At 51.5% G+C, this 12,722-nt stretch overlaps 1 protein-coding gene across 1 annotated transcript in view; it reads right to left on the bottom strand.

Moving 5' to 3' along the window:
• Positions 1 to 12,722, bottom strand: part of pde2a (phosphodiesterase 2A) — a 50,586-nt gene that overhangs the window by 8,629 nt on the left and 29,235 nt on the right. The window contains exons 3-13 of the mRNA XM_084674584.1: positions 9,876 to 9,965; positions 9,619 to 9,707; positions 8,079 to 8,188; positions 7,449 to 7,504; positions 6,790 to 6,849; positions 6,356 to 6,506; positions 5,593 to 5,645; positions 1,905 to 1,979; positions 1,298 to 1,339; positions 776 to 844; positions 296 to 426 (exon numbers count right to left, since the gene is read on the bottom strand). Of these exons, the coding sequence (XP_084530710.1) occupies positions 296 to 426; positions 776 to 844; positions 1,298 to 1,339; positions 1,905 to 1,979; positions 5,593 to 5,645; positions 6,356 to 6,506; positions 6,790 to 6,849; positions 7,449 to 7,504; positions 8,079 to 8,188; positions 9,619 to 9,707; positions 9,876 to 9,965 (926 nt within the window). The remainder of the gene's footprint in view (positions 1 to 295; positions 427 to 775; positions 845 to 1,297; positions 1,340 to 1,904; positions 1,980 to 5,592; positions 5,646 to 6,355; positions 6,507 to 6,789; positions 6,850 to 7,448; positions 7,505 to 8,078; positions 8,189 to 9,618; positions 9,708 to 9,875; positions 9,966 to 12,722) is intronic.

Genomic DNA, 12,722 nt, shown 5'->3' with positions numbered 1-12,722 from the left:
AGGGCTCTCTAATAAACCCCTGCATTCTAGAGATAACAGGTCAGGTTTTAGGCATCTCATGTTAATGCGTGTGTGTGTATGTGCACAAAACACTATTCCCTGATGTACACACATACACACCTACCCTGGCAACATAGGCATACACATATACAAGCCAAAACAGCATGCCAAGGAAATGTGCCAAAATGTGCCAAGAGTCAGCCAGCCCAACTGCTGCTACACTGCTGGCATCTTTACACACAGACACACACACACACACACACACACAAACACACACACACAAACACAAACACACCTCTGTCCGCCCTGCTTGTTGAATGCACAGGCTAGTGCCACAACCTGGCCAGTGGCCCTGCTGACGACAGGAACACACAGCAGAGAGGAGATCTCACAGCACAGCATACTGGAAAGCTGTCTCTTCTCCTCCTGGGGGGTAGAGAGAGAGAGGAGAAAGAGAGAGAGAGGGAGAGAGGGAGAGAAAGAGAGGAGAAAGAAAGAGGGAGGGAGATGGACAGATGGAAAGAGAGAGAGAGAGAGAGAGAGAGAGAGAGGGAGAGAGAGAGAGAGAGATTGAAGGAGAGATGGAGAAAGAGGGAGAGCTAATGAGTGTGAAAGCCTGTATTTGAGTGTGAGGTCCATCCCACTCACACATAAATCGTCTTTCATAAATCCAAATCCTTGAAATAAATAACTGTGCATTAGTACCGTGTCCTGTGAGCACATGGACAGTGTAACTGGGGTTTTATATAGCAGTAGCTGTGACCCCTTTGCTCACCGCACTGATATCCTGCAGACGGATTGACCTCTTCTTCTCCACGACTTGGCCGAAGCGACCAAACATGAGCTGGAAGTGAGAGAAGGGGAGAATGGGGGGGGGGGGGGGGGGGGAGGGGGAGGCTTAGTCTAAACATGATACTAGATCATCTCCCAACATCTTTTTGCCTGGTTTGTGTTGGCTAATCCAACTATCCCCTTAGACAGTCATCACCTGTGTCTTCACCCTCAATGCACTCATCAGTAATGTCTCATCGTCATTGGCTTATCATCACCAGTGTCTTCATGTAATTGGTTAATTGTCATTGAGGTCTTGTCCCAATTGACAAATTACCACCTATCATCTCATTGACCACTCATCCATTCTGTCCTCTCCTCACTGGCTAACCATGGTTTTATCTTTATTGACAAACGATAAACAAATGTTGCTAGTGCACAAGTAGGGAAAGATGTGTGTATGTGTGTGTTTGTGTGCGTACTGTATGTGTGTGTGTTTGTGTGTGAGAGAGGCAGGTGTACTCACAGGGAAGCTAATCTCCTCTTCCAACACTTTGTCTCCCACCACCTGGGAAGTAGAAGATCAGAGGTTCCAACTCAGTGTGTGTGTGTGAGACACAGAGACAGAGAGAAAGAGTGAGTGTGAGAGAGATAGAGAGAAAGAGACAAAGAGAGAGATAGAGAGAGAAAGAGAAAGAGACAGGTAAGGAGATAGAGAGAGAGAGATAGAGAGAAATAACGAAAGAGATAGAGATAGAGAGATAAAGAGAGAGATATATAGAGATAAAGAGAGAGAGAGAGATAAAGAAAGAGATAGAGTGATAAAGAGAGACAGATAAAGAGAGAGATAGAGAGATAGAGAGAGAGATAAAGAGAGATAGAGAGATAGAGAGATAGAGAGAGATAAAGAGAGAGATAGAGAGTGAGATAAAGAGAGATATAGAGAGATAGAGAGAGAGAGATAAAGAGAGAGATAGAGAGAGAGATAAAGAGAGGGATAGAGAGAGAGAGAGATAAAGAGAGAGATGGAGAGATAGAGAGAGAGAGATAAAGATATAGAGAGATAGAGAGGGAAATAGAGAGATAGAGAGATAGAGAAAGAGAGATAAAGAGAGAGATAGAGAGAGACCAACCTGACAAAAGAGCTGATGGTTGTCCTCAGACACCAGTAGCATACAGCAACATTGAGACTGGGTTTGCTCCTGCAGCTGGGAAAACAAAAACAGACACATCGTTTTCAATAAATCATCTAGTGTGTACACCTTCCTTGCATCCTCACTTCCCCTGCTCGTCTGCCAATGAGCTTGAGTGTATTCAGACCACATTCCTCCACCCTGCTCCATGGAACCCTTCACAGTGCTTTAATACCTGCAGGGAGATGTGACAGGAACTATTTAACAGGCACACAGCTTCACGCACGCACACACACACACACACACACACACATGTGCATCTACACCTACACACAAAGATAATGCCAGTGTTTTCTCACTGTAGGTTTAGCTGTAATCCATAGAGTTAGAGTTGGATGTAGAACAAGCAGGACACAAATAAACCCAGACACACACAGATACCCCCACAGACATACACAACCACACACACAGCCACATACACAACCACACACGTTTGTCTTTCTATTCTAGTGGGGTCCAACAATTCCCTCCCATTGTGTAATCTCTAACCATGAACCCCTAACGCTAACCTTAAAGTAATTCTAACCCTAACACTCACGCTATCCCCTAAGCCCCTCAAAAAAAGCATTTAAAGTTACAGGACCCAGCATAAGGGCACCACAAGGTCAGGTTTTTCATGTTTCACTATACTCATGAGAACATTTGGTCCCAACAAGGGTAGTTAAACAAGACCAATTAATCTCTCTCTTCGACACACACACACACCTCAACACACAGACATGCACACAAATACACAACTAGCCACTCACACACAGACAAACACGCACAGACACATATACAGCCACACACACACAGCCACACACACACAGACACACATACAGCCCTACAGCCACATCCACTCACACGTTCACGCTCTCAAACTCACAGACACACACACAGGCATTCACGAGCCACACACTCTCCTCTAGTACTGCCCCCCCCCTTGCCGACCCCCCATAGTGCCAGAAACTATTTCTCCGAGCGACATCTCTACCCCTCCCCCTCCTCACCCAGCCCCCCTCCCTCTCCCCCTCCTCACCCAGCCCCCCGTCCCTCTCCCCCCCCCTCACCCAGCCCCCCTCCCTATCCCCCTCCTCACCCAGCCCCCCTCCCTCTCCCCCTCCTCACCCAGCCCCCCTCCCTCTCCCCCTCCTCACCCAGCCCCCCTCCCTCTCCCCCCTCTCGCCCAGCCCCCCTCCCTCTCCCCCTCCTCATCCAGCCCCCCTCCCTCTCCCCCCCCTCACCCAGCCCCCCTCCCTCTCCCCCTCCTCACCCAGCCCCCCTCCCTCTCCCCCCCCTCACCCAGCCCCCCTCCCTATCCCCCTCCTCACCCAGCCCCCCTCCCTCTCCCCCCCCTCACCCAGCCCCCCTCCCTCTCCCCCTCCTCACCCAGCCCCCCTCCCTCTCCCCCCTCTCGCCCAGCCCCCCTCCCTCTCCCCCTCCTCATCCAGCCCCCCTCCCTCTCCCCCTCCTCATCCAGCCCCCCTCCCTCTCCCCCTCCTCATCCAGCACCTCTCCCTCTCCCCCTCCTCATCCAGCCCCCCTCCCTCTCCCCCTCCTCATCCAGCCCCCCTCCCTCTCCCCCTCCTCATCCAGCCCCCCTCCCTCTCCCCCTCCTCATCCAGCCCCCCTCCCTCTCCCCCTCCTCATCCAGCCCCCCTCCCTCTCCCCCCTCCTCATCCAGCCCCTCTCCCTCTCCCCCTCCTCATCCAGCCCCCCTCCCTCTCCCCCTCCTCATCCAGCCCCCCTCCCTCTCTCCCTCCTCATCCAGCCCCCCTCCCTCTCCCCCTCCTCATCCAGCACCCCTCCCTCTCCCCCTCCTCATCCAGCCCCCCTCCCTCTCCCCCCTCCTCATCCAGCCCCCCTCCCTCTCCCCCTCCTCATCCAGCACCTCTCCCTCTCCCCCTCCTCATCCAGCCCCTCTCCCTCTCCCCCTCCTCATCCAGCACCCCTCCCCCTCCTCATCCAGCCCCCCTCCCTCTCCCCCTCCTCATCCAGCCCCCCTCCCTCTCCCCCTCCTCATCCAGCCCCCCTCCCTCTCCCCCTCCTCATCCAGCCCCCCTCCCTCTCCCCCTCCTCATCCAGCCCCCCTCCCTCTCCCCCCTCCTCATCCAGCCCCTCTCCCTCTCCCCCTCCTCATCCAGCCCCCCTCCCTCTCCCCCTCCTCATCCAGCCCCCCTCCCTCTCCCCCTCCTCATCCAGCCCCCCTCCCTCTCCCCCTCCTCATCCAGCCCCCCTCCCTCTCCCCCTCCTCATCCAGCACCCCTCCCTCTCCCCCTCCTCATCCAGCCCCCCTCCCTCTCCCCCCTCCTCATCCAGCCCCCCTCCCTCTCCCCCTCCTCATCCAGCACCTCTCCCTCTCCCCCTCCTCATCCAGCCCCTCTCCCTCTCCCCCTCCTCATCCAGCACCCCTCCCCCTCCTCATCCAGCACCCCTCCCCCTCCTCATCCAGCCCCCCTCCCTCTCCCCCTCCTCATCCAGCCCCCCTCCCTCTCCCCCTCCTCATCCAGCCCCCCTCCCTCTCCCCCTCCTCATCCAGCCCCCCTCCCTCTCCCCCTCCTCATCCAGCCCCCCTCCCTCTCCCCCCTCCTCATCCAGCCCCTCTCCCTCTCCCCCTCCTCATCCAGCCCCCCTCCCTCTCCCCCTCCTCATCCAGCCCCCCTCCCTCTCCCCCTCCTCATCCAGCCCCTCTCCCTCTCCCCCTCCTCATCCAGCACCCCCTCAAGGACTTCAGCATTCAGACCAGCTCACTCTGCTTTACAGCCCTGGCTGATGAACTAGGCCTTTACCCACACATCCCCACAATGCTCTTTGCGCACACAGCTCCTTTGCAATGCGGGGGGATGTACGCACACACACACACGGGATGCGCGGAGGGTGAGAGCGGGAGCGTGTGTGTGACAGCACCGTGTGAAGACTCTGGCTAGCTTTTCACTCGCTTCCTAAGCTCAGTGGAGGCAGATTTTGTCGTTCTCCCACGGTGACCTTGAAAACGTCTGTGACTCACTTTTACTTCTGGCCTCTCTGTCCTTTCACTCCTCTCTCTCTCTCCCTTCACCTTTATCTCTCTCTCTCTTTCTCTCTCCTTTCACCTTTCTCTCTCTCTCTCTCTCTCTCTCTCTCTCTCTCTCTCTCTCTCTCTCTCTCTCTCTCTCTCTCTATCTCTCTCTCTCTCTCTCTCTCTTCACTCTCTCTCTCTCTCTCTCTCTCTCTCTCTCTCTCTCTCTCTCTCTCTCTCTCTCTCTCTCTCTCTCTCCCTGTCTCTTGCACCTGTGATTGGGGGCAAGGGAGTATGAAGGAAGGAAAGTGTGAGGGAGAGAAGTGAGTGGTTATGGTGTCTGAAGGTAGAGAGAGATGGAGAGATACAGAAAGAAAAAGAGAGAGAGAGAAAGAAAAGAGAGAAAGAGAGTGTAGAGAGAGGAATTTGTATGAGGTTGTAAGGATATGAGGGAGGAGGTGTGGCATGTCGGTGAATGATGGAATGATTGATGGGAAAGGAAAAGAGTGATGGCATAGGTGAGAATGGAGATACATGAAGGCAAGGTCAGTGAATCAGTGTGCATAGTATGTATGAAAGGCCTCTTACGTAAGAGGATGTGTGTGTGTGTGTGTGTGTGCATGACATAGGAATGTGATTTCTAATACTTACATAATTGATGACTTTTAGCTGAAGAGAAGCAGCATCAAGGTCATACAACTCACCTGAGAGAGAAGAAGAGAGACACGAACTATGAGAAAGAAACCGAGTGAGTGTGATAGACAAAGACAAAGAGGGAGAGAGAGAGAGAGAGAGAGAGAGAGAGAGAGAGAGGACATGCGTCAGAGTCGACTGCAGAGAGGAGGGGCTAAAGGAGGAAGGTAAGTGACAGGATCAACCCAGGAAAGCCTAGCAAGAGACAGAAGGTTACGAAAGGCTAAAACGAAATGGTGAACAGAGGGAGGAGTAATGAAGACAAGGCAGGGGTGCAGTCCTGCCTTGGCTACTGATGAGAGAACCAGGAGGAGGGATAGAACATGACCAAATGTCAAGGGGAGGGGTGGGGGCTAGGGAAAGGGTGGCTGGTGTTGAAGACATAAGATGATAAAAAGGAGAACAAGAAATACATGAAGTCATATTGAGCAGTAAGTAGTGTCTGTGTGTGTGTGTGTGTGTGTGTTTGTGTGTGTCTTTGTGTGTGCAGAAGTAAGCAGTGGGCAACAGCTATTGTCTCATATTATTCATGGGATTTTAAGAGGCATTTTAGCAACTGTGAAATCTGCCCCATTTTCGTTCTCTCTTTGTCATCACATTCATTTTCCTTTTGACAGATGCATCCAATCAAAATTCATAGTTTTTTTCATGCTGTTTGGCTGCATTACCATATCCTGCACCCAGGAAGTGTATGTGTAATTGTGTGTGTGTGTGTGCATACCACAGAGCTGGAGAATGTTGTGGTCCATTTGGCTGTAGTCTTGATCGTCTAGCTGGAACAGAGGGGTGTGGGGCTGGATGGGTGACGGGCTGAAGAGAGGCTTCTGATTGGATACCTGCAGGGACTGGACACGCCTACATGCAACTGCCGCCTGAAATTGAAAGCAAACACACATAGATGCGCACCCACACACACACACAAACACGCACACGTACCCACACACAAACACACACCCGGACGCAATAGCATCAGGAGAAATGGCTTTGAAGTTGTTGTATTAGAAGAAACAAAGTAGATCAATAGTCAACAGAAATCCTCTCAGTGCACACACATTCAGGCTTGCTCTGCTTTCCAGGTCCCTACTCACCGTTGTAAACACAGACTGGATATGTTTGTGTGTGTGTGTGTGTGTGTGTGTGAGTCTGTTTGCTTACATGTTTTTCCAGAGTGTTGAGGAGTTGTTCCTCCTGCTCTGTCAATGCCTTACATCCCACCTGTGATGTCACAGCAGAGCACGTTAGAGACACTCACTCACTCACTCACTCACTCACTCACTCACTCACTCACACACACAGCAGGGTTACTCTGAACAGTCAGAAGCTTTCCTAATGTGTATCTAGTGAATACACAGATGAACAGTCTAGCTGCTGATCTCTATCCAGGCTCGGGGTGCTGTGATCAGGATAAGAACATAAAGTACATCATATCCCCGTGACCCAACTCTCCTGTGAGTCAACCTAGATACAGCATGACAGAGATCTGGGCTTGAGGCTGGCTGTGTGTGTGTGTGTGTGTGTCTACAGTCTATTTGGACATGTGTGTGTACGTGTGCGTGTGTGTCAGAGACATGTGGCCGTGTTATCTTGACTGTGAGCGTGGGGTCAGTGAGGGAGAGGCCCTTCCCATGACCCAAGACAGCCTCAGAGGGGAGGAGTCAACGTGGAAGGCAAAGTTTGCACGTATGTGTCAAACAGAAGTACTTGTGTGGGTGCGTGGGTGTGTGTGTGTGAGAGAGCGAGAGAGAGAGACAGAGAGAGAGAGAGAGAGAGAGAGAGACAGAGAGAGAGACAGACGGAGCGAGCCATTCACTTACCAGTATGACGGAGATGGCGTGTGTCTGATTCTGGTCAGGTAGAGGAATTACCAGGGCTAAAGAGAGAGAACGAAGGGCATGAGAGAGGGAGAGAGGAGTAGAAGGGAGGAAGAGAGAGAAGTGAAGGAGCAAGGGAGAGAGAGTTATGGAGGTGACGCGGAGGAAGCGAGAGGGGCGAGAGAGCAAGGAAAACGGGAGTTTTACGTGGCGGTGCTGGTCTCAGCTCAGTAGACACCGCACTGGTGATATCTGCGTCTGCAACTCAGCAGTCTCTGTTGTGTAAACATCAGCATCTCCAACCCTATGTGTTCTCCCTGCCCTCCATTCTGATGTTCTCTCAGAGAGGGGGAGTGCCCCCCCCCCCCCTCGCTTTCATCACCCCACTTTCAGCTCTCTCTTTGTCTCCCTTTCAGCGGCCTCGCCCGCGCCGCTCCACACTCGCAATCATCCTCTCTTGTTCTCTCCTTCATTCTGCCTTCTTGCCACCCACCTCCACTCACGCACCTGTCTCCACCTACCTCCCCGACCTCCGCGATTACAGGACGGCACAAACGCAGGCTCACGTGCACGCCCGCACGCACACGCACACGCACGCAGCATATGCACGCATGCCAACCATCACACACACACCTCGTCTGTAGTTGGGTAGCGGTGCAGCCAGGGCGCTCCGGTGTGTTTCCAGCAGCTCGGAGGGGGGCAGGCCAGCACACTGACACCTCCTCAGCTGGGCAGCAATGCTCCTGTGAGGGCAGTTACATTCAGAAAGGGGCTCCACACAAAGACCTGTACGTGCACTGAAGGGGCTTTCATTGAGAAAACGCGGAGGACAGAGAAACAGCTTGTCGAACGCTTCATTATTCATTGTCTAATCGAATCAATCCAATAGAATAGAGAGAGGTGCCAGGTGTAGAAACAGGTGTGCCAGAGGGGTCTTGTCGTGCATGTGTGTGTATACGCGTGGGTGTGCCTGTGTGTGTGTGCGCGTGTGTGTGCCTGTGTGTGTGTGCGCGTGTGTCTGCGTGTGTGTGCGCGTGTGTGCGTGCGTGTGTGCGCGCGTGTGTGTGTGTGTGTGTGCCTGTGTGTGTGTGCGCGTGTGTGTGCGCGTGTGTGTGTGCGTGTGTGCACGTGTGTGTGTGTGTGTGTGCGGCAGTATTGTCCCTCACACAGAGGGCACCTTTCTAATGCTAATCCTTGACTGAAGACCAGCATCTGTTACAAATACATCCCGAAAGACAAGCACCTCTGCGTGGACAAACAAGCAAACACACACACGAGCACACACACACACAAACACACACACACATACACACACAGTAAGGATGTTTCTGACTGAGGCAGCAGGAAAGAGTGTAGGAAAGTCAAAAAGCATAGTCAACCAAAACCCCCTACAGACACACTCTCTCTCATCACACACACACACACACACACAAACAAACAGAGACCACACACGGACCCACACACACACACATCATTCTTGCACGGCATTCACACAATTGTGATAACGTTACTCAAAGTTTCACTGTGTAACCTGCTAAGGTCAGAAGGATGGGCTTCATCAAGATCAACAGTGGGACTAAATTGTGGCAAATTCAACATCACTACGTAAGGTGATGTGAATAGTGAGCCACATCACGTTTCTACAACCTGCACCGGGGTTTCCTTCATATTTCCCTCTACGAGGGCTTACTAAACACTGTCTGTGTGTGGCTTGAAGGTGAAGAGCGTGTGACACACGCACACACACAGGAACACACACTGTAAATAACACAGTGTTGGTTTTCCCAAAGCAAGGCAAGGACTAGGCTCTTGAGCTTGTAGAGAGCCCTTGAAGAGGATCAGAATTGTTCTAGGAGGAGACGGGAGAGACATGCGAGAGAAAGAGGTTAAGAGGGAGAGAGAGAGAGAGAGAGAGGGACGGAACGAGAGAGAGGGAAACGGAGATGGAAAAATAGATAGGGAAAGAGAGAGAGAGTCGCAGTGATGGGAGGTGACCCTTGTTGTTTAAGAGACTTTACTCCACATTAAAGGATCAGTCTTCTGACAGATGCTCACCTACGCACAGCCATGATGTTTATAGTCTCTATTTCAGTATCTGGCCGTCGACACACACAACACACAAACATGATGAAAGTACACACACGCACACGCACACACACACACACACATCTACCTGATCTTCCCGTCCTTTGGCAGCTCATGGACTGGGTTGTCGCTCTGCAACCTGGAATCTCCCTCCAGCAGGTACACACACACACACTCCTGAAACACAAGATCACAAGGGAAGACCATTTGACTGTGAGATTGGGATTCACATGGATGGATGGATGCACGGGTGTGCTGCACGCGTGTGTGTGTTCACCGTGCCTATGTGTACCACATGTGTACCACATGTGTACCGTGTGTGTGTGTGTGTGTGTGTGTGTGTACCGTGTGTGGTAGTAGATCCTGTATTGCCTTTCTGAGGGCATCTCGCAGGGAGCGCACGTCGACAACCTCTGCCAGCCGCAGCAAGGCATCCTGGGAGGAAAACACAAACAACAAATGACAAAACTAACACACAGGACACAAGCTTTCTCCTCCTGCACACCAAAGCCTCTGTTTCAGAGGGCTTCAAGTGTTTACAGCTGAAAGTTCATGGCTTGTACCTGTCTTTTGTAAACATTGTCTGTTGTAAACACAACTCTGAAAGTTGACAGTACCTGATGGAGGTGGTACAGGATGAATCTATTCTGTTTTCATTGGTCCTTGTGAGGAAAGACCACTGAACGCCCAGAGTTGGTTTAATTTAATCACCGTCAGCGGTGCACAATAAAGTCCCTATGTGTGTGGTGTGTGTGCGTGTGTGTGGTGTGTGTGCGTGTAAGGGTTTGAGAGAACCTGTCAGGTAGTGGAGTGCTGTGTCAACAACTGTGTTATTGACTGCTGAATGGACTGCAGAAATCAATCACCATCGAATGCTATCTCTTTACTTAAACTGATTAGAGTGGACAGCAAGCACACACACACACACACACACACATGCATCCTCTCTCTTTTTCTTACAACAGAACACAAATACACTGATGATGTTGCTCAGTGAACCACACAGAGAGCAAATCAACTTGCCTGTGACTTCGAGATGTGTGCTGTCCTATACAGCCAATCTCTGGTCTATGCCTGCTCTATCCCTGGTCTATTCCTGGTCTATCTCTGGTCTATCCCTGGTCTATCTCTGGTCTATCTCTGGTCTATCCCTGGTCTATTCCTGCTCTATCTCTGGTCTATCCCTGGTCTATTCCTGCTCTATCCCTGGTCTATCCCTGGTCTATCTCTGGTCTATTCCTGCTCTATCCCTGGTCTATCTCTGGTCTATTCCTGCTCTATCCCTGGTCTATCCCTGGTCTATCTCTGGTCTATCTCTGGTCTATTCCTGCTCTATCCCTGGTCTATCTCTGGTCTATTCCTGCTCTATCTCTGCTCTATCCCTGGTCTATCCCTGGTCCATCAGAGCTGAGGTACTATCCATGCAGATGGGACTGACGGCCCCACCACCTCTTGGAGACTCATTCTATCTTTGTGACTAAAGTATCCATCAGTATTTAAACATATTTTAACATTGCAATTAAGAATATTGTTTCGAGCCCAGACTCACCCCTGGGGGCACAGTTAAAACCAAGTAATAGACAGAGGGAGAGATAAGGAGGGAGAGGGGAGAGAGACGGACAGATGGAGAAAACCCCCCAGAAGAGAGGTAGAAGGAAAACAGGAGAGAGAGAGAGAAAGCAGACATGGTTGAGCAGGCGGACTCTCTGGATAGCTGTGTTTAATTATGCTGATCACCTGCGCCCTTCAAAATGTCATAGCACTCCGAGTGATTACAATAGCTCAGGGAGAGGACAACAGGGTCTGTGTGCGAAGGTGAGGCTGGCGGGAGGGAGGGAGGGACACGTGGAGTGAACCAATACAACAAAGAGAGATGGACAGCAGGAAGTAAGATACCTCAAATATTCTTATCCTCCTGAATACCCTGTTGGGTCTGATGCATGTGTGTGTGTGTGTATGTGTGTGTGTGTTGGGGGGTGGGGGGGTTGTAGGGGTGTACGGTGGGTTACTGTAACAGATGGTTTTATGTTTATAATAAAGATGGATTCTATAGAAAGGTCAACAGACAGACTATGACATTTAACAAACATTCATCCACATACTATACCACACACTGCATTAACAAGCAGCCAGAACACGTGTGTGTGTGTGTGGGTGTGTGCATGTGTGTGTGTGTGTGTGTGTGTGTTTACCCTTTTCTGACAGCTGACTACAACTGTCTGTACATGTTGAGCTTTTATTGTGCCAATTTCTGTGTATCAATGAAGGATCAAACATACTTAGGATAGACGCACATAACCACACATAGCTGTGGGCTCCACACACAAACACACACACATACAAACACACACACACACACACACACACACATACAAACACACACATACACACACAGACAGATTGCCTGGGCTCCAGCTTCATTACAGCAGCGTTCTACTGGCCTGATTGACTGATCACATTTAATCACATTTAATCACATTTAATCATATTTAATCATATGTAATAACCATCTATAAGCCTCAGGCTGGAGAGACTGACAGAGCACTGGGGACCGTCCCCCTCCTATCTCCTGCTTCTGCCCATGACCCCCTCCCCTCTCCCACCGGGGGGGTGTTCTGTCTGATCCCACCTCGCTGGCCCTTAGATCTCCTGTCATCATCTCACACACGTGGTGGGAATGTTCATGGCGGCGTCATGGACAGAGACACGTGGTGCAGTGGGGGTCCTGACCGCAGCACAGCCTCTCTGGCCCTCGTTCCTTCTCTCTCTCATTTCCAGATCTCCACACACGCACACGTGCACGCACACACCACGCACGCACACACACTACACACTCCACACCACACACACACCCACACCACATACCATGCACACCACACACCCCACACCACACACACACCACACACACCACACACACCCTGGTTGGTGTTGAGCAGTGATGGTGTTGGCTCTGGTTGTTATTCCAACAGAGCTGCATCCCCAGTAGCACATAAACACTGGAGACACATGCACTGTAGAATACACCCAGACCAGAGGGGCCAGCCACACACACACACGCATACACACGCACACACACATATGCATACGGACACACAAGTACAAGAATGCACTCCCTTTCTATCACACAGTTTCAGCAATTACAACAGTGTCGCAGGAAAGCAGAGAGCTGTTGCTATGACAACATCATGGATG

The sequence above is a fragment of the Hypomesus nipponensis genome, chromosome 15 (assembly GCF_054491055.1).
Source record: "Hypomesus nipponensis isolate SF chromosome 15, ASM5449105v1, whole genome shotgun sequence".
Taxonomy (NCBI): domain Eukaryota; kingdom Metazoa; phylum Chordata; class Actinopteri; order Osmeriformes; family Osmeridae; genus Hypomesus; species Hypomesus nipponensis.
The sequence above is the reverse complement of the archived record's forward strand: the minus strand, read 5'-3'. Positions and strand labels throughout refer to the sequence as shown.